The following is a 21,593-nucleotide window of genomic DNA, read 5'->3' on the forward strand; positions in this document are numbered from 1 at the left end:
CTGGATAGCGTGATAAACAGTCTGCGTGTTGATGTAATCAGCCCGACTTGTGCACTACTGTATAGGAATATTCTTACAGCAGCGGAGCCCAGCGACCAAGCTGGCCGGTAGGATCCTTGAGTGAGGAAAACCAGCAGAGCGCGTGGTGCTCCATGATTACAGAGAAGTGTGTGCCCTATAAGTACGGGTGGAATTTGGAAACTGCCCAGACGAGAGCCAGGCATTCACGATCTGTAATCAAATAGTTGTGCTCCGCTGCTGTGAGGAGGCAGCTAGCATATGCGATAACGCGATCTTGACCCTGTTGGCGCTGGGCTAAGATGGCTCGGATACCGTGACCACTGGCATTGGTACGCACCTCTGTAGGAGAGGACGGGTCAAAGTGGGCCAGTATATAGGTGGCGTGGTGAGAATGTTGGTGAGGTGGGTAAACGCGACAGTTTGAGCGGGGCCCCACATAAACGGCATGTCCTTCAGAAGATCAGTAAGAGGTCGGGCAGTCGCTGCGAAGTCTTTAACGAAGCATCGGAAGTAGGAGCAGAGTCCTACAAAACTTCGGACGTCTTTGACAGGCTGAGCTACAGGAAAAGACGTGACAGCACATATTTTCTCCGGGTCTGGTTGAACACCGGAAGCATCGACGCGGTGGCCCAGCACTGTAATCTGCCAATGACCGAAGTGACACTTCAAGGAATTTAATTGGACCCCAGCCTCACGGAAGACTTGAAGAACAGCTGATAAGCGCTCAAGGTGTCTCAAATGTAGGCAAAAATACGAGAACGTCATCTAGGTAGCAGAGGCATGTTGACCATTTGCACCTTTGAAGGAAAGAATCCATCATTCGTTCGAACGTTGCTGGGGTGTTGCATACACCTAATGGCATAACTTTGAATTGATATGGACCATCAGGAGTGATGAACGCAGCCAGCTGTCGACCCGTGGGATTTCCAATGAGGTTGACGAGCTTCTCCTTGAAAGCATCCCAGCTAGAGATCTCGTCCTTGTGTGTCTGGAACCAGACACAAGGAGTTCCGTCCAAGTATAATAGGACATCGGCTAGCATAATGGTAGGGTCCCATCAGTTGTTTTGGCTAACACGCTCATACAGGTTGAGCCAGTCCTCAATGTCGACATTATCTTGGCCAGAGAATATGCCAGGATCGCGGGGATTGGTAACGGTAACGTACATTGTTGTCGGGGTCGCAGGAGTAGGAGACGAGGTGTCGTCACCGGGAGCCATGGCGGAAAGCAGGACAGTGCGGCCGCTGCGGAGCTCCATGATGAGGACGGGAAACGACACCCGCCACCAAAATGTTACGCGAACAAAGGATTAAGACTGGAGACTATTTACAAAGTATATTTACAAAAGGTAACTGCAGCACTGGCCAGTTCAGCCGACAGCCAGAGAGCATTCGTCGTCTTCGTCTGAGCGCCCACGGGCATCGGCCACAAGAAACACGCAATATGCATGTATCAATATTGATGAAAAAGAAGATGACACATTGTTTCAATAGCAGTATCCCCCCTTAAGCGGGTAAAGGTTTAACGAGGTTTTACTGTAATGGCCTAGGCAGTGTGGCCATGACAGAAATATGCCACGGACCAACGTGGTAACGGGCCGCAAGCCAACGTGGAATGCTTGTCGCTAGTATGTTTATACAGATGACTCATTATGCGATTGGTCCCGAGGTCACGAGTGTGGGTCAGATTGACGGCTGTTGAAGCGCCGTGAAATTCTTCGCTGCATATCCAACATGATCTGCATGCCTATTGGCTGTAATTTGGCCGTTCTTGGCTTTACAAAATATGCGCTGCTAATGTTGCCGTTCCCTCTGTTCGTGTCGCGTTATCATTTTGATGTCAACCCAGACGAACCTTCTAACGGCCCCGGCCGAAGTGGTGCCAGGCGTTGTGTGTGCTATTCCCGCGTCAGGCCGACGTCGGGGAGCGCTCGCAATGACAGTCCACTACAGCGTCAGCCAGGGCTATCCATCAGCAGTGCGTTCGGTGGTCTCTGCAGTGAAAACGAAGTGAAACGTTCGCTTGGGCAGCATCGACCACGAGGGGCTCTGCGGCACATGCGACATGTGGATCTATGAGGATCTATTTAACTGAATATGTGAAATATTTGATAAATTGAATAGTAGATATTCAATTCGCGCATTGAATTAGTCGAACGTTCACTAGTCGATTTGATATGGGGATATTCGATATTTGCACACATGGCATCAAAAAGGATATTTAACATAATTACTAATTATAGTAAATACCTTTCTTGATGCTATGATTTTCTGCAACTCTATTTTCTCTTGGACAATATCATCCTCTAGCTTAGGCACTTATCATAGATTTCATCATTCTTAATTTATTTGTTACTTTGTAGTCAACTTAGTGATACTCATTTGCATTTTGTAATGTTAATTTGTGCTGCATAGTTATACATAACATCAAATATATTTCTGCTCTTCTCCCTTGTAGTATCTACAGTCAGTCCGATTTTTCGGGCTACCTACTGCGAAAATGTGCGTAAAATCGAGCAGTCTGAAAAAAATGAATGCATGCGTTCAACTGCCCCCCATGAGCCAAATGGCCACAACCACGTCCGGAAGAGCCCTGAAGGCCTGCCAGTACAATTATTAGGCGTCTCTGTGCTCATACTGTGACAGGCGACAGCGAGTGCATGCATGTATAGTTAAGGAATAGGTTTTATGTCCCGTGACAGTGGTCCCTTTGCACTCTTGGTGTGCTTCACTACAATATGTTGCACATGCTTGACCACGTAACACAGCTATATTACAGTGAAACTGACTTTCGGGGACAGGCATTGTGCAACGTTTTAGGTGTCTCGGTGCTCGTACGGTGACAGGAGAGAAACAGCAGGTGCACACATTTATAACTGAAAAAAAAAAAAACATATCCCATGACAATGACCCCTTTGCAATCTTGGTATGCTTCACCGCACTACATTTCGTAACCTTGACTGCTTAACAACGCCGTATTGCGGCGAAGCTGACTTTCAGGAACTGACATTTTGCAATGCTATAGACCCTTTCCATGCCTTCCGCGCTTCGACGCCATCAGCATGGGTGACGAAGGTGGAGTCGGCGCCATTGCTGACAGTATTGAATTCTTAAAATGAAAAGCGCTGCACCGAATAGCAGGAAGCTTGATAGCAAATGGCGGAACAGCTAGGCCTAATGACAGCACAAAGCGACTACTATGGCTGCCAGCGGATCGGTGTGCAAGAGCGCTGGTTTGAGGCTGTGATATAACCAAGATGGCACCAGTGGTGGCTTCAATTAATGCCACTTCTGACCTGTGGTCAGGGCAAAAAGTCCAAAAAGAAAAAAAAAAAACGGATGGTGAAGGGTCTCAACATCCAGAAATTTCAGGCGTCCTTATACATTGGCTCTATGGGGTGTGTGGCAGTGCCACAAATGCATCCCAATTATCAGGCATGATGTCCGAAAAATCGGGCATCTGAAAAAATCTGTTAGTGACTGTAGTCAATGACAGATTATTTATTTATTTCATTTTTTTTATTACATTTGCTTTGTCATTACATTCTATTCCACTTTAAATTTTTTCACATGAGGTCTTCTTACAGCCTAGTGCTTTGAGACTTGCTTTTGTATGTTGTGAATGTTCATTGTTACATATGCATCCCAATTATCAGGCATGATGTCCGAGAAATCGGGCATCTGAAAAAATCTGTCAGTGACTGTAGTCAATGACAGATTATTTATTTATTTCATTTTTTTTATTACATTCGCTTTGTCATTACATTCTATTCCACTTTACATTTTTTCACATGAGGTCTTCTTACAGCCTAGTGCTTTGAGACTTGCTTTTGTATGTTGTGAATGTTCATTGTTACAAATGTATGAATGAACTGAAACATTATTGTGAGGATGTTACTAAGCACAGTTCTACTGTACTTAGTCTTTATGCTAGCAAATCAATCATGTGTGTAAGTATAATATGTTCTGTTGAAGATGTACCATAAAAATCATGAATTTCCTTACCACCAAAACCAACCTTAAAGGGGTCCTGAAGGCTGAAGCACTTTTTTGAAATTCAAGAAACATGTTCAAATAAGTGCTGTACCTGTCAAGGAATATCTTACAGAAGGAATTTTTTTAAATCTCCTATACAAAGAGTGCAATGTTTACTTATCCCATTCTCCCTCAACTCATTTGTTCTTTGGGGGTAGCGTCAGTAACCATGTCCCACCTATGGCGTCTGTCACTAAGCTTCAAGTTCTTTTTTTCCACATTGCATTCATGGTGACCTCTACTTCGGGTCATCACGAGCAGTGCCACCTGAAATGCTGAGAGTGGGAGCTACACTGTGGCGTTGCTTCCACCAACATTGAGAATCTGTGGTCAGGCCAGACATAGTTTCCTATAAAAATAATTGGAGGGAACTCTAGCGCTAGTGCCTACAGAAGCCGGAAGTATTGAGTATGAAAATAATGGTTATCCAGCATGGGAATGATGTGTTGGAAAACAAGTTTATGTTTGGGAGGGGGGTCTCTTGCAGCAGCAAGAAGCCCCTATTGTAGATCAAGCAGGAAAGGAGTTTGTCATGGCCTTGTACGACTACACTGAGAAGAGTCCCCGTGAGGTGTCTATGAAGAAGAATGATGTCCTGGCATTACTGAACAGCAACAACAAGGTTAGTACGTCTGATTCAGTGTAATGCTTAATACCAGGAGACTACAAGGCAATTTGGGCTATTAGTAGTATATCTCAGTTATATTTAATTATAAGTTTCAGCTGGGGACTGGCTGGAATGTCGAATTAAATGTGTGCAAGTCAGTAGGAAGCAGTCAGCATATAACTACATTAACTTTTTCGTTATATTTGCCACGGTAACCCAGTGGCTATGGCATTGCATTGCTGAGCTCGAGTTTTCAGGCTTGATCCCGGCTGTGGCGGCTGCATTTCGATGGGGGTGAAATGCAGAAAAAAGTGCCAGTGTACCATGCATTGAATGCCTAGTAAATAAACCTAAGTGGTCTAAATTAATCAAGTGCCCCCCCACTACAGCATGCCTCATAATCAAATTTTGGTTTTGGCACTTCAAACCCCAGATTGCAAATATACATATTTTTTTCGTTACCATATCTGAACTGTCAGGACAGCTGAAAACACGTTATCCGCACAATTTCTTTTTCTTTGTTCCCCCCCCTCTCTCTCTGTTCCTTTTTCGGGGGTTTTTGCATGAAATGTGAGGTAGCATTTGAGAACATTGGCATTCATGCCTTCACTTTGCGAGCCTAGTTCCAAGTCAGAATCTATATTCATCAATTACAGATCAGGCTTTTGGTCATGTCCTCTGCCTATAACGCCCCTGATGCCTCCACCGTTGCTCCCAAAACTCATGTTTTTTTTCCTTGCTTTAAAGCATGGAAAATACTAAATGATGAGAGTAGTTAGTTACTCAAAATAATGTCACGATGTCCTTCCAATCCTTTTCCATTTAACTTAAACATTCCAGTGCAGTGATCTTGTAGAAGCCAGGAGTAGCTGCAGACATGCTGCAGGACCTTACAATAGCTATGTTTTGGTAGTTTTTTGCTGAGCATTTGTTCAGAGCTCAAGAATTTGGCAGATTTCTTTCTTGGTTGTTGCATTGTCTTCAATGCATCTAATTAATTTATTGAGCTTTCTTGATTAATCTCACACCCTAATTGCATTGAAAATTCATATATCAAAAGGACAAATCATCTTCATTCCTTCTATTCTTACCTGCCGAAGTGGCTTAGTGGCTATCGCATTGCACTGCTTCTGGGGTCTCATATGTGTCCTCGGGACAAAGGAACAACAACACAGTAGCACAAACTCGCAAGGGCATTTATGGCACCTTTTATACACCCATGCCAGCTAGCTGTATTATTACCAATAGAACATGCCGATCCAATTTTTTGTGGCAACGTACATGCTGCATGGCGTTCTTTTTTGGCGTTTGAAGAACGCCCGCGATATATGAAGTAAAACCATGTGACTGTGCTCATGCACTCTCGTATTGTAGCGCTCTCAACTGTGTGTCGAGCCTATCACTTATCAGGCACGATGGCACTTCCTCTCCGTGTGCCACCGCCAAAGGTGCTGACGCACTGTGAAGCCGATACCTAGAGCCGCGGCCACTAACTTCGCCACAGTCCGCGCGCACAGTTCTTTCGCACGAAGCACGCTTGAGAGCGCTGCAATACTATAGTGCATGAGCTCAGTCGTGTGGTTTTATTTCATATTTTGCGGGCCTTCTTCAAACGCCGAAAAAGATCACCACGTTGCCACAAAAAATTGGATCTGGTAAAAAAAGCTTATTTACATTATTTGATACATGCATGTTAATGTTCAGTGCATACACTATTTCGATCCTGTCATTCCTTCATATCATTTCACATCTTATGGACCATAACTATATTTGGCAGCTGTGTTTTGTGATGCTGACAGTTTTAAATGTGTGCCAATGCACTATTGTAAAAAGCCAGCACATGCGTTCCTGCTAAATTCAGTGCAGATAAATGTGGAGTGGCTTGCTTATATACAGGACTGGTGGAAGGTGGAGGTGAATGACCGGCAGGGCTTTGTGCCAGCAGCCTATGTGAAGAAGGTCGAGGCTGGCTTGTCGGCAAGCCAACAGCACCTGGCAGAAGGCAACAGCATCGGTGCACGCCAAGCACAGATTGAAGCGCAGTATGGCAACCTGATGGCCCTGGGTCGCAGTCGCGTTGACAAGCTGGCTGAATCCTTGCGTGCCTACCAGCTGGTGCGAGAGGCTGCTGAGCTTGCCCAGTGGATCAAGGACAAGGTATTTTTTTAGAGGCTTAGTGCAGAGATAACATCTGATTTTATCTTTAAGCTGCAGATATTTCTGGCTGTTTTCTTTTGCAGGATGCCAGTTCCACATAGGTGACCTGCATTGTGATGCCATATATGTTGTTGCCTCTGTTGTCACAGACTTAATAGAGAGTTTTAGAATAGGGGCCCCAATATTTTGGGGCCCCAAAGAGCTTTGCGGGTGTTAGCGTTGGGACACGCAGGAGTGAAGAGTTTTAGAATAGGGCTTTGCGTTTGCAGATAGCGTCTTGCGCTGACAGCGCCACTATGGCGTCTAAGAAAAACGATGAAAAATAATTAAATGAAATATACCATCTTATGATATGAATAGTAATTTTGACTTGCGTGTATTCGCGTTTAATTACAATTTAGAGGTTATTCTTCAAGCAGCAAACAATTAGTTGTGCTTAGTTTGGAGCAACAAAACCAACTTGACGTGCCTTCACCAGCCAAGCTTAGCCGTGTTAGGCCTACGAGCCATAAAATCCACACTCAAATTCGGAATCAGCGGCGTCTAATAAATCAATCTTCATAACACACGCTAGTTGAGAGAAAGCGATAACTGCAGTCACTTCTCCTAGCTTGCGAACTTCACGCATTACCGCGAATCGAACCCAGTTTGGTGCTAGGTTAGAGCCGTCGCTTCGATGGGTGCCGCCATGTTTGTTGACGCAAAGCTTTTGGGAACGCTATTTGAGCTCCCGCTAAATCGGTGAAATAGCGTTCCCAACGCAAAACCCAAACGCAGTTTGCGTCTCGCGCATGCGCAGTGGCTTCGACGCTATTTCTTTGGGGCCCCAAAACGTTTGGGGCCCCTATTCTAAAACTCTCTAATGTGGATTGAATAACTTAGTGACAGAAAGGGGCTAGAAAAACAAAAACAAAGCTATTGCTTTGTACAATCATTGCTTTATACTTCTGGCATTACCATAGCTTAGCCACCTGCACTAGCATAAGCAGTTGGAGAAACATAGGCATTTGGTGGCACATCTTGGTTCTTAGGGAGTATCATGGAAAGTTTGTCACCAGCTTTTCTTGCAAACAAAAAGAGAAAATTATTCACATTCACAAAATTAACTTCACAGACACTTTCAAAAGTTTGGTACTTTGCAGTTATGTGACTAAATGTTTCTTTACTGCAAAAAGCTTGTTTTCTTAATGAAGTAAACATCAACTTATCCAAATCCTCCAAATTTGATTTCTCTATTAATTTAATCCCCATCAAATTTCCCAGCTGGCCATTTGTTTGTTTCTATCGTGAAATTGGCTTTACTGGAAAATTCAAACTTTACTGGTTGGCGCAGATGCATGTGATTCAAATGGTGACCATAATATCTGCAGTGTCTATCATAGCGGTGCTAGGGCACAGTAAATGCACTGGAATGACTGGAAGGCGCATTTTCTTTTGCTCAAACACCTATTTTCGGTCTGCCCTGGGAAGGTTTTCATGCGAAAATGGCAGCTCGCAATGAATGATTACCGTATTTACCAGATACTAATGCAAATCTTTCTTCCAAGAAAATTTGTCCAGTACTGCTTCCCTGTGTGGTGTGGTAGGATATGAAGTCAAAACTGCATTTCCAACAGCCTACCATCAGAGACAGCGCCATTGCCATTGCCATGAAAAGGTGGCAACAGAACAAGTTCTCATGTAGGATGGCAACAGTTATGCACAACTTTTTCTCTTTGATAACAAAAGCTACTAGTAATCCAGAAAACCTGCCGTGGTTGCTTAGTGGTTATGGTGTAGGGCTGCTAAGCACAAGGAGGTCGCCTTATCAAATCCTGGCCACGGCAGCTCAATTTCAGTGGGGGTCAAAAGCGAAAACATCCATGTACTTATTAGATTTAGGTGCACGTTAAAGAACCCCAGGTGGTCCAAATTTCCGGAGTCCCCCACTACGGCATACCTCATAATCAGAAAGTGGTTTGGCATGTAAAACCCCATAATTTAATTTAGTAATCCAAAAGATGCTTAGTTTATGGGATAAGCCAGTGGAAACAGTCATATCACATGTTTTAGGCATTACATAGAATTGCATGCATTGCAGGGCAGGCTAGCGAAATTGTTAGTGTAGGCATAATCCACGATCTCATTTGCAATTGTGGGGTCATCCAATAAATGTGACTATCCACGTGGTACAGAGGATGACATGTGATCCATATTCAGTGGTAAAATGCTGTCAGAGGGTGACAATGATGGACATTAGGTGTAAATAAATTTCCATTTTGTGAATGTAAGCTTTGCAGTTTTTTTTTTTTTTTTTCAGAATTAAGGGCATCCTTGATTTTTCTTGTTAAAAAAATGGGGTGGGCATTATACTCTTCATCTAGGAGCTCTCATTTCATTTCTACATTGTCATTAGGATCTCTAATGCCATTTCTATGTTAGTAATTTACAGTGAACGTATAAAAACTGGGTTCATATTTGATTCAGGGCCTTTTCAGAATTGGGTAAATAGTGAAATTAGCAATAATGTGTCTGGGTATGTTTTTTTGTTTTGCTTCCTATTTAATTCAATTCACTGGATAACCTTTTCAGTCACGAATTACGTTCTACTGTCAATAAATGTGTGAAATTTACGTAATTTTATGCCAAGGTGCTGGAGACTATAGAAAGCAACTCAAGGTGGGATGAAAATAACTCTGTTCACTTTATAGACAGCCATCATAATTACATAGCAATTAATTATTCATATATTGTACAGTCAGTCATGGTACGTTTCTTCATTAGAAATAATGAATCACCCGCTCGAATTACAAGCGCAGGTTAAAGGGACACTAAAGGCGTAGAGGTAGAACACCCGCCTCGCGTGCAAGAGGTCCGTGGTTCGAATCCCGGTGCCGGCAATTTTCCACCGGATAAAAAAAAAATTCCGCGTGTTGATAAAATTGCACAAACAGGCCTGGAGTGTGGCCTGATCCCGGTGACCAGAACCGGTAACGCACTCCCTCACCAGAGCAGGATTGGCCACCCTGGTGCAGTACTTGGCCACAACCTCCTATATGAACACAACAATCAAACCCCGGCCCTCAGTCCCCAGCAGCTGCGAAGCAACTGACCACAGCGGCGGTCAGACCTGCGACGCTGCAGAGGGTGCTAAGAATCACTGGCTCCGGACAGGCCGCCATTGGAATATGAACCTGGCAACGTTTAACGCTAGAACGTTATCTAATGAGGCGAGTCTAGCAGTGCTATTGGAGGAATTAGAGGGCAGTAAATGGGATATAATGGGGCTCAGTGAAGTTAGGAGGCCAAAAGAAGCATATACAGTGCTAAAAAGCGGGCACGTCCTGTGCTACCGGGGCTTAGCGGAAAGCAGAGAACTAGGAGTCGGATTCCTGATTAATAAGAATATAGCTGGTAACATACAGGAATTCTATAGCATTAATGAGAGGGTGGCAGGTCTTGTTGTTAAACTTAATAAGAGGTACAAAATGAAGATAGTACAGGTCTACGCCCCTACATCCAGTCATGATGACCAGGAAGTCGAAAGCTTCTATGAAGACGTGGAATCGGCGATGGGTAGAGTGAAAACAAAATACACTATACTAATGGGCGACTTTAATGCCAAGGTAGGCAAGAAGCAGGCTGGAGACAAGGCAGTGGGGGAATATGGCATAGGCACTAGGAATAGCAGGGGGGAGTTATTAGTAGAGTTTGCGGAACAGAATAATATGAGGATAATGAATACTTCCGCAAGCGGGATAGCCGAAAGTGGACGTGGAGGAGCCCGAACGGCGAGACTAGAAGTGAAATAGACTTCATACTCTGCGCTAACCCTGGCATCATACAAGATGTGGACGTGCTCGGCAAGGTGCGCTGCAGTGACCACAGGATGGTAAGAACTTGAATTAGCCTAGACCTGAGGAGGGAACGGAAGAAACTGGTACATAAGAAGCCGATCAATGAGTTAGCGGTAAGAGGGAAAATAGAGAAATCCCAGACCAAGCTATAGAACAGGTATTCGGCTTTAACTCAGGAAGAGGACCTTAGGGTTGAAGCAATGAACGACAATCTTGTGGGCATCATTAAGGAGTGTGCAACAGAAGTCGATGGTAACTCCGTTAGACAGGATACCAGTAAGCTATCGCAGGAGACGAAAGATCTGATCAAGAAACGCCAATGTATGAAAGCCTCTAACCCTACAGCTAGAATAGAACTGGCAGAACTTTCGAAGTTAATCAACAAGCGTAAGACAGCTGACATAAGGAAGTATAATATGGATAGAATTGAACATGCTCTCAGGAACGGCGGAAGCCTAAAAACAGTGAAGAAGAAACTAGGAATTAGCAAGAATCAGATGTATGCGTTAAGAGACAAAGCCGGCAATATCATTACTAATATGGATGAGATAGTTCAAGTGGCTGAGGAGTTCTATAGAGATTTATACAGTACCGGTGGCACCCACGACGATAATGGAAGAAAAAATAGTCTACAGGAATTCGAAGTCCCAAAGGTAACGCCGGAAGAAGTAAAGAAAGCCTTGGGAGATATGCAAAGGGGGAAGGCAGCTGGGGAGGATCAGGTAACAGCAGATTTGTTGAAGGATGGTGGGCAGATTGTTCTAGAGATTCTGTCGAAACCTCAGCAGTCATGGAGGCATTACGGAATCAGGGTGTAGACGAGCCGTATGTAAAAATACTGAAAGATATCTATAGCGGCTCCACAGCCACCGTAGTCCTCCATAAAGAAAGCAACAAAATCCCAATAAAGAAAGGCGTCAGGCAGGGAGATACGATCTCTCCAATGCTATTCACAGCGTGTTTGCAGGAGGTATTCAGAGACCTGGATTGGGAAGTATTGGGGATAAAAATTAATGGAGAATACCTTAGTAACTTGCGATTCGCTGATGATATTGCCTTGCTTAGTAACTTAGGGGACCAATTGCAATGCATGCTCACTGACCTGGAGAGGCAAAGCAGAAGAGTGGGTCTAAAAATTAATCTGCAGAAAACTAAAGTAATTTTCAACAGTCTCGGAAGAGAACAGCAATTTACAATAGGCAGCGAGGCACTGGAAGTCGTAAGGGAATACATCTACTTAGGGCAGGTAGTGACGGCGGATCCGGATCATGAGACGGAAATAATCAGAAGAATAAGAATGGGCTGGGGTGCGTTTGGCAGGCATTCTCAGATCATGAACAGCAGGTTGCCATTATCCCTCAAGAGAAAAGTGTACAATAGCTGTGTCTTACCAGTACTCACCTACGGGGCAGAAACCTGGAGGCTTACGAAAAGGGTTCTGCTGAAATTGAGGACGACGCAACGAGCTATGGAAAGAAGAATGATAGGTGTAACGTTAAGGGATAAGAAAAGAGCAGATTGGGTGAGGGAACAAACGCGAGTTAATGACATCTTAGTTGAAATCAAGAAAAAGAAATGGGCATGGGCAGGACATGTAATGAGGAGGGAAGATAACCGATGGTCATTAAGGGTTACGGACTGGATCCCAAGGGAAGGGAAGCGTAGCAGGGGGCGACAGAAAGTTAGGTGGGCGAATGAGATTAAGAAGTTTGCAGGGACAGCATGGCCGCAATTAGTACATGACCGGGGTTGTTGGAGAAGTATGGGAGAGGCCTTTGCCCTGCAGTGGGCGTAACCAGGCTGATGATGATGATGATGATGATGATGATGATGATGATGATGATGATGATGATGATGAAAGGTTACCAGAAACTCAAGTTAAAGTGGTAGAGCAATGTTCTAGAACGTCTAAGGCGTCAATATAATCGCGAACAGAGCTTTAGTAACCAAGAAATTGAGGTAAATGCATGACACAATTTGAGACCCCCCAGCGACATTCCGGTACTAGCCCGATGACGAAAGCACTCCTCATAATTTGTGTTACTAACACTCAACTACTCGTATTAAAAATATCATTTCATTCAATTATAAGACGGAAAAAAATGCTACTTGTCTACGTCTATTCGATTCTAAGAAAAAATAACATTTTGACGTTGCCCTTCAGTAATATGGGTGTTCGAAAGGTTTCGTTTTCGCTCGACTCTGCGCGCTCGACTCTGCGCCGCGCACGCTTTGGAGTTTCAGTAGTTTCGTTATCGCGTCTTGCTGTGAGGGTTCTGCTGGCTCGCGAAACTTTCATTTGGAACAAGCAGCGAGAATGCCACGTCCATGTGATGTCGTGGGAAGCCCTCGTTGCTTTCCCGCTCCGGAGAGCCGGTGTCGAGGCCGCCGTCGTTGTACGCAACGACTCCGGCAGTGCGAGCCCTCGGCAGCAGGTCGCGCTCGTCGGTGCTCAAATCGCTGAAGTTGAGCCCACCATCGCGAGCCAATCTGTCGGTGTCAGGGTCCATTGCGACGAGCGTCGAAGTTTGCGTCATAGAATGAAGTACCAGCTTGTGGGCGTCTTGCGCTGGAGTTTGAGGTATAGTAGCGGCGCCTGGTGGCGGTGCGGGAAACGACATCTGGGTCGTGCCAGCTTGGGTCGTATTGAGCCCTGGCTGTGGCGAAGCACGTTTCTAGGCAGAGTTTTGCGTCGATTCGCACTTTTTTATGCCCTGTTGCGAGTGCGAAAAGGCTTGTCACTTCTCACAGACCACGCCAACCACGCTGCGAGCTCGCCACAGCCTATAGTTTAACGAAAACGGACTCTCCGTGAGACGTAATGCTGGAAGCAGAAGGAATCGGTGACGGTGTTCCGGAGAGGCCTAGCTCAGCCTCGAAAAAGCGTCGCCTTCGTCACTTCTGCGTCGTGGGCTGCCATGAACAAGACGGCCTGAATCCCAACATCAGATTCTACCGTTTTCCTTCAAGGCCTCACGAAGTGGAGCGTCGGGCGCGCTGCATAGCTGCAGTTCGTCGCGCTGAGTAAGCGAAACTTCGTGCCATGCTGACTGCTTCGCCTGTCTTGAAGCTTGCTTGATTATCTGCGTTCAAAATTTCGGTCTTTTGCACCTACAGTACCGACAGCAGACCGACATAGCAGCAGGCATGGCTGGTAATTCAAGATTCGAGACCCGGCCACAGCGACAATTAACAATTCGACTGATGCGAAGTGGTGAAGTGTGTGCAAATGAGCACAAATGGTCGGGCTCATTCGATGACAACTCACTACTACTCTACGAGCAGCACAGGTTAAGAGAGCTAAATGCGCTCATCCTTGATCTCAAGCCAGCACGTTGAGGCAGCGCAGCAAGGCAATATTGATTGCAGCACATCGATGTTCGAGCGCTGTCATTAAAAGCTACATCAGGCGAGCAGCGCACGAGCTCGCGCTGCAGCGCGATTCGCACGTACGTGCGAGCTCACATGCATTGCATCAGTTTAGCGGCATGCAGTCAACAAAGATTGCAGGAGGCCCGCCGTTTGGCGGCATGTCTTTGGCGGCATGTCGAAAGACCGCTGCCGTCGCGGCGCGTACGATCGTGCGCTCGAGCAGTTCGTACATCGCGGCGCGTACCTCGTGTGCTCGAGCAGTTCCGTACACATGATGTCTGCTTATCGCTGTTGTGGATTCATTTATAGCACGCATTTCGTCGCGTTTGCGCGCCTGAATCTAGCAGCTAGCGTGCAAACCTTACCTGTAGTTCCACTTTGTACGCGACTCGCTTCACTTTCAATTGACACCGTGCTAAAACTTCGCCGCCTAATTCTTGAACGGCGTACACGTATTCGGCACTGCATAATTTCTTGCCTTTACGCAGCGTGCCACCCCTGAAAAAATCTTCGGCGCCCGATGTACGCAGCAGGCCGTGCTACAGCACAACCGAAAGTGGCGGGTCCATATTGTAAACGTGCTTTCCAAAGCAGACGACCGAGCTTGGTACCACCCATTTTAGGACAGAGGGCGCTTTTTAGCACCTTTCTCGCAGCGCCCCCTGGGCAATTTTTTGCTCTGCTGTCGGCTCTGTCTTGGCTCTGTTTCTGGCCGCGCATTTGCGTTTTGCGCAGAAAAGCCGTAGCGCCGTCTGCGGACGCCGTTCTACTCACCGATGGCGCAACGTCACTATGAGACCATGATGTCAGTACTCCTCGATCGGAGGGCGGGCGATTTGAACTGCGCTAGAGGTACGCGGACGCTTCAGAACGCATTTTCTCTTAAAATAAGTCTCTCCTTGGCACGAAACAAGCGTTTCGAGGTTTCTGTGATGGTATTTCAACAGTCCACGTTGACTTAATAGTAACCTTTAGTGTCCCTTTAATTATCGGGTGGAAGCATTTCAACGAGGGAAAAAGTTTCGCACTTGCTACCAAAACGCCCCATTTCAAATGTCCCCTCAAACACACTAGTGCCTTCACCAAAGCGGTCGTCTGAAGCAATAAAATTCGCTCAGTAGTGAAATGAGTGTACTTTAGGAAAGCAGAATTTTCAATTTACTCAAAACTTAATGTTCGTTGTCAATTCCTTGCAACCACTGCACAGTAATGGCAAAAGTGGCGTCCACAAACGTGTACGCCGTGACTGAAGGGGTTAATTAAATCACTTGCGTCTGTCCCATAAAGGTCGAAATAATGGAAGTTGACTGTACTGGTATAAACACATGTTTTTCTAGCTTTAATTATTCTGTAGTTGACAGACTTCCAAGAGCGAAATGTGAAAATGTTAGAGATTGGCCTTTGATGGGAACCACCTCGACTGGCATAGGCACTAGAGTTCTGACTTCCAATACGAATGGTTCTGTAGCATAGCAAATTAGGCCTGGAGAGAAGTCTGAATGTGACATTTCAGAATGCTGTCTTAAACTTTGTTGTTTGCTCATTATAGGTTAGTATACTTGTTGCTCTATTCTTGTGCTCTTCTTGTCCCAATTCAAAAAGTGTGAAGTGTTGTTTTTGTGACATTTGGCAAAGCGTGGTACCGAACCGTTTACTCCAATAACTTGCCCTGAAGAGACAGTTGTCTGTCTGTCTGTCTGTCTGTCTGTCTGTCTGTCTGTCTGTCTGTCTGTCTGTCTGTACACACACACACACACACACACAGTTGACTCTGTTACAACGAACCTTGATAATCCAACAAAACAAGTCCGTTTTATCCAAAGTCCGTAACATCCGAAACTCCTCACTTCCAAAACTTTAGTCGCAATGTGTAACAACATTATTGCAAAGAGTGAGGGACGAACATCCAAATTTAAAAAAAAAAGAAAAAAGTCGGTTTCACTCTTGAGACGAAGCATCAATTGCGATAGCAAATCAGCAGACAGCAACGCAAAGTAAGGATAGTAGTTTTATCAGCCGTAGAAAGTTGCAAACATTCACCTACTAACTAATTTAACAACCACGGTGTCACACACGCACAGGTAAACATGATGAAAACATCTCACTCGATGACCGCGGAAAGTTGTCAAAATGTTTGAGTGAGGAAGCGCAGTAGCAACAGTGAGCGAATTGACCTTTGTGCTGTCTTTTGCTTCAACGCAAGCTAAATGTCGAAAGCACAGCGCATACGAAGCAATCGGCACTGGGCACACTTTTTCTACATCGCAGATCGCTTTTAAGGTATGGCGCCCACGCGGCTGTGCCGTAAGCAGCAGCCGCCGGAGTAGAACCCCTGCCTCTCTTCTCCCCCGCCTCTTCCCGTGCCTTGAGCACAAAAGAAGACTACGCGCTTCCGCCCCACCTCCCTCCCTCCCTCCCTCGCGCATGCGCGATATTGAGCCGCGATCGTCGGCTGACCCTTGCAAGTCAGTTCAGCATATGTCGACACGGCAAAGTCCGTTTTATACGCCTGATTTTTACAAAAATTGTTGATAATTTTGTCCACTGTAGCCGATAGTTCGTTGTAGCACGGTCTATTGAAATCAAACTTTGTTGCAAAATAAAAATAGGTGATAAAATAGGTAGGTAAATAGGTAAAATAAAATAGGTAGAGCAAACTAAGGTTGAAATATGGTCGGTTATATCCCAAAGTCTCTTGTACGCGGGTACGTTGTAACGAGCGTAGACTGTATGTTGTCTACTCCAGACTGATAAACCAGATCTGAAAATTCTGTTTGAACCTAAGGATTGTAACTTCCACTGTGTTTCGGAAGTTTTCTTGTCTTGATGAAAATGGTCATTGTTTGAATGCAGGAGCAAGTTGCCCAAGTTCAAGAAGTTGGTGAAGATCTTGAACAGGTAGAGGTTCTGCAGAAGAAGTTTGACGACTTCATGTCTGACCTCAAAGGCAACGAGGTGCGGTTGGGAGAGATGAACAACATTGCCAATAAGCTTATGACCCTGGGCCAGACAGAAGCTGCTGTGAAGATTCAGACACAAATCGAGGTAATCCTCTTTCAGAGATGGGTATCACAATTATTGTGTTGTATTGTGGCTGTTCAAGAAGAACAAAAAGGTATTTGTCATCTTTTCTCTCTGTTGCATTGCTCCATGTCCTATGAAATTTCAGTTGTGTTTAGATAATGGTAGATGAACACACAAAAGTGCAAAAATAACAGCATACTGCAAAGGTAGCCTTACTAGCACTGAAGTCTCCTGTTACATATCCCAATGCTAACTTTGCTATCTCTGTTTGAGGTTGGCGTAGATGTAGCCTTCTGGCTGAATGCCTGCCTTGGCTGCAAGAGGTCATCATGAGCTGAACCTTACTTTCTTCAGTTATGAATTTTGAGCCACAGCACTTTGACCAGCTGCTGTCTAAGGTGGAGAGGCAGGCTCTTAGTGCTTCGAGAGCCTTTTGGTAATATGAGAGCTTGTGCTAATGGCAAGCTTGTCATTTCAGGACCTGAACCAGAAGTGGCAGCACCTGCAGGAGGTGACACAGGAGCGTGCTCAGCAACTTGGCTCTGCCCATGAAGTACAGCGCTTTCACCGTGATGTGGATGAGACAAAGGACTGGATCCAAGAAAAGGATGAGGCCTTGCTTGCAGACGACTGTGGCAATGATCTTCGCAGTGTCCAGACCCTGCAGCGCAAGCATGAGGGCCTCGAGCGCGACTTGACTGCTCTGGGAGACAGAGTGAGTTACTGAGCCTTCCCGTTTCCACACAAGTTCGTGCAGTGCAGCTCTAACAATTCGCTAGTCTTGTTCAGGGCTGTTAATGAAAGCATAAAATGTTGTTTTTTTGTTAGTCTTGTACAGCTTTCATTGCTGTCTACACAAGAGGACAAGACTACTGTTTTCCTTGCAATGCAACAAGTTTTTTGTGTATGTTGGCTGTTAGATGTCATTTTAGTGATCTCACTTAATAAAATGAAACTGCATTCATTGTAAATGACCATAAACAAGCTTAGACCACATGCAGTCAGCAGGTGAGAATCTGTAAGAGTTGCAGCCCTTAGAAACATGCTCTCACACAGGCTGTTTATCCCGTATTTTTTTTTTTTTTTTAATAGTCTCACTGAACACTTATCCTCACACCCGCATGTGCTTAGCCTCCACAACCCCCTGCAGAAATGCAAATGGATCGGAGCCCTATGTCACAGCAGTATTGTTGCCCGTTTTTGCTTTTCAATCGCTCAACACTCAAAATCATGGTGTCTCCATATGCTAGCTTGCAAAGGAGTGCCTTACAGCCGGTGGTGTCTGGTTAAAAATTCATATCGCAGAAAACTAGTGACATTTGTGGGCAGTAAAGCGACAGGTTTGATGGCACCACCAGGAAGTGCAGGAACAAAATCTTAAAGCTTGGAGCCATCTTTTCCACATAGCAACAGTTCTATACTTCTGTTGTAAAATTGTGAATTTGGGGAATTGATTGGGGATGTAAGAACCCATGGGTGTGTAGCTCTCGGAAATTACAGCTGTACTGCTTTCTTCTGTTTCTTGTAGATTCACCAATTGGATGACACAGCAGCACGCTTGGTGAACACGCATCCAGAGTCTACGGAAGCCATGATTACCAAGAAGCAGGAGATCATTCAGGAGTGGACCAGGCTGACTGCCAAGGCCAAGGCACGCAAGGAGAAGCTGCTCGACTCCTACGACCTCCAACGGTTTCTTGCAGACTACAGGTACAGTAGCTCGTCATTCTGACATACCCTGGACTCTTCTGCATTATGCTTTATCCATAAAGTTTTATGGCACTGCTAGCTTGTGTCCATCAGTTCTTGCTTGCTCTGACTTTTGACTGAAAACTTGAGTTTTTTGCAGCGTTTCTGTGCAAACAAAATGAGTATGAATCTTGTTGTTTCATTTCATAGGATATTACTAATTTAGCCCCCTTTCAGCTATTTTGGTATAAAATTTTCTTGTTCATATATAACTTATCCTCTTTTAGCGAAGACATTCAAGCAGCTCATCGGCAGACCTGGCGAAAAGGAAACAAGAAAAATAAGCTAGCTTGCCCTCCCTAAGTGAATTTCGTTAAACTTTGTTTTCATGTCTTAAAGTACAGTTACTATACCACAAGAATCCTGAGGAATGGAATGAGATAAAAAGAAGGCAGGCTCCGACTGCTGTATAAGTATGGGCCTTTAACATAGTAATTGCAGGCTAATTAATGAAATTTTGTCAATTGCTCTAATAGCTACAACTGGTGCAGTACGACGTGCGTCTGCCTACGAGGCCTAAATGCAAAGTCAGAATGGACTTGTACTTGGCAGGCTGTACAGGTACTTGCAGGTACTTCGCAAGTGAATTGTATTGTATACTTTAGGTTAATTTTAAAGCAATACCCTGTGGCACAGAAAATTCGGCGGCAGCAGCGCTGTTCAGGTGTTGACCATGAGCAAACATTTTCTACCAATCGTAGTGCGGTGCGGCACGTTTCTACCAATCGCAAAGCGGCGCTCGGTTCCTTGCAGCCCCACCAGATGGCGCTCAACTCCATGGCAGCATCAGCCCCCCCCCCTGAAAACTCAGCTCCAGGCACAAGAAGAAAGACTCCTGCAAACGCCAATAGGCCGAGCACTTCTCAAACGCCTTGGCTATACCGAACAAATTAAGACAGTGGCAGCAACAGCTAACATACGGGATGAAATCTGCAGGCAGCTCAGAGTGAAGCTGATACCGAAGAATGTGGGCCCGAACTTGCACGAAGGCAGGCGGGCAGCACGTGCAGATTACGTACACTAAGTCATTTTTGGATGTAAACACAGCCACCCAAGATCCTAAACGAGGATGCAGAGTGACCATGGTCATCAACGCAAACCATCGTGAAATCTCAAGCGGCTCAATAAGCCAAAGCACCATGACAAGCTGAGGAGCTGCCTGTTGCTCTAGTAGCGGCAGAGGGCTTCAGAGCTGGCAAATCTCTAATCATTCTGATTCTCAAGATGCCTGCCGGCATTTCCTGCACAGTAGAATAAGTCACCACGCACTCCATGTACTCCTCAAGACGACAGGCAGCGTAACACATCGCACAACACAACCACAGCCAATCCAACACAATATACAGTAAACCCTCGTTAACACGAACTCGCATATGTCGAAATATCGGTTAAGTCGAAAGTTTTCCACGCCGCGCCTTCCCCACCCATAGGTGTTATGTATTCGCACCCGTTTATCTCGAAGCATTTTTCAGGCGTAATACGGATATCTCGAAATTTCGAGCGGGACGGCTGAAGGCAAAGGCCGTTACCAAAAGGTGATACAGGCTCCGAGCGAGCGCTTGGTTCCTATTAAAGTGCCGAACGCGGTCACGATCGAAGGGCGAATACAAAATTCCCGCGGATGCAGCCGTTTTCCGTCAACCACGTCAAGTAACCTTGGAAGCAGTCACGTGGTGTGTGCCGCTTGCGCGCGGGGGCTCATGGGTTTTATCGGGTAGTCGCGCCACCGCATTTTGCACGTGCGGACGTTATTGTGCGTGTGCGATTCTGTTCTTTGTTTCGTCGCGCTGTGCGCACGACGCGTTGACTGCAATTTTTTTTTGTTGTGAGTGTGGTGTGTGGTCAACGGACGACGACGATGTCCCGCCCCAAGCAGTGTAAGTCTCTGACGCTGGAGAAAAAACTCGCGTTAATCAAGGAAGTGGAGAAGGCGGGAAGATCGAAAACAAGCATCGCCAAAGAATTCGGCATCCCCTTGTCGACGCTTTCGACAGTTTTAAAAAATCGGCAGAAGGTCTTCGATGGCTTCGAGCGAAGTTTTTCCAGCGAGCGGAAGCGGATTCGGGCCTCGAAATTCCCAGACGTCGAAGCAGCACTCATGCTGTGGCTCCGGAATGTCAGGGCAGCCAACCTTCCCGTGACAACCCAAATGATGATGGAGAAGGCAGACGCTCTGGCGTTGCAGATGGGCCACACAGACTTCAGTTGCAGTAATGGCTGGTTTGAACGATTTAAAAAAAGAAATAACGTGGCCTCGAAGCCTATCCACGGCGAAAGCGGTACTGTTGATGAAGGGGCTGCAGACACCTGGCGCAACCACCGCCTCGCTGAGCTGCAAAAGGCTTATGCGGACAAGGACATTTTCAACCTCGACGAAGCAGCACTGTTCTATAAGATGCTGCCTAGCCGCACATACATGCCGAAGGGAGAAGCGTGCTCAGGCGCTAAGCAGCGCAAAGACCAAGTGACGATACTTTTCGGAGCCAACTCCACCGGCGATGAAAAACTGCCGCTGCTTGTTATCGGTAAGTCGCTCAATCCAAGGTGCTTCCGAAATGCACGGCTCCCGAGAGATGCGACTTACCGCGCCAATAAAACGGCCTGGATGACTGCAGCGCTCTTTGAAGAGTATGTGCGTGCTCTTGACCGCAAAATGGCAAGGGACGGCCGGAAAGTGTTGTTCGTTGTGGACAACTGCCCCGGCCACGGAAAAATCAACAACTTGGAGGTAGTCACGCTGGAGTTCCTGCCTGCTAATATGACGTCCGTGCTCCAGCCGATGGACCAAGGAGT

General features: G+C 45.8%; 1 protein-coding gene across 3 annotated transcripts in view; it reads left to right on the forward strand.

Moving 5' to 3' along the window:
* Positions 1-21,593, forward strand: part of alpha-Spec (alpha spectrin) — a 185,931-nt gene that overhangs the window by 101,761 nt on the left and 62,577 nt on the right. For all 3 annotated transcript variants that reach the window (XM_050195776.2, XM_050195775.3, XM_050195777.3), the window contains exons 22-26: positions 4,543-4,677; positions 6,559-6,819; positions 16,881-17,072; positions 17,530-17,766; positions 18,580-18,761. In XM_050195776.2, coding sequence (XP_050051733.1) covers positions 4,543-4,677; positions 6,559-6,819; positions 16,881-17,072; positions 17,530-17,766; positions 18,580-18,761 — 1,007 coding nt within the window. The remainder of the gene's footprint in view (positions 1-4,542; positions 4,678-6,558; positions 6,820-16,880; positions 17,073-17,529; positions 17,767-18,579; positions 18,762-21,593) is intronic.

This window comes from Dermacentor andersoni, chromosome 1, assembly GCF_023375885.2.
Source record: "Dermacentor andersoni chromosome 1, qqDerAnde1_hic_scaffold, whole genome shotgun sequence".
Lineage (NCBI taxonomy): Eukaryota > Metazoa > Arthropoda > Arachnida > Ixodida > Ixodidae > Dermacentor > Dermacentor andersoni.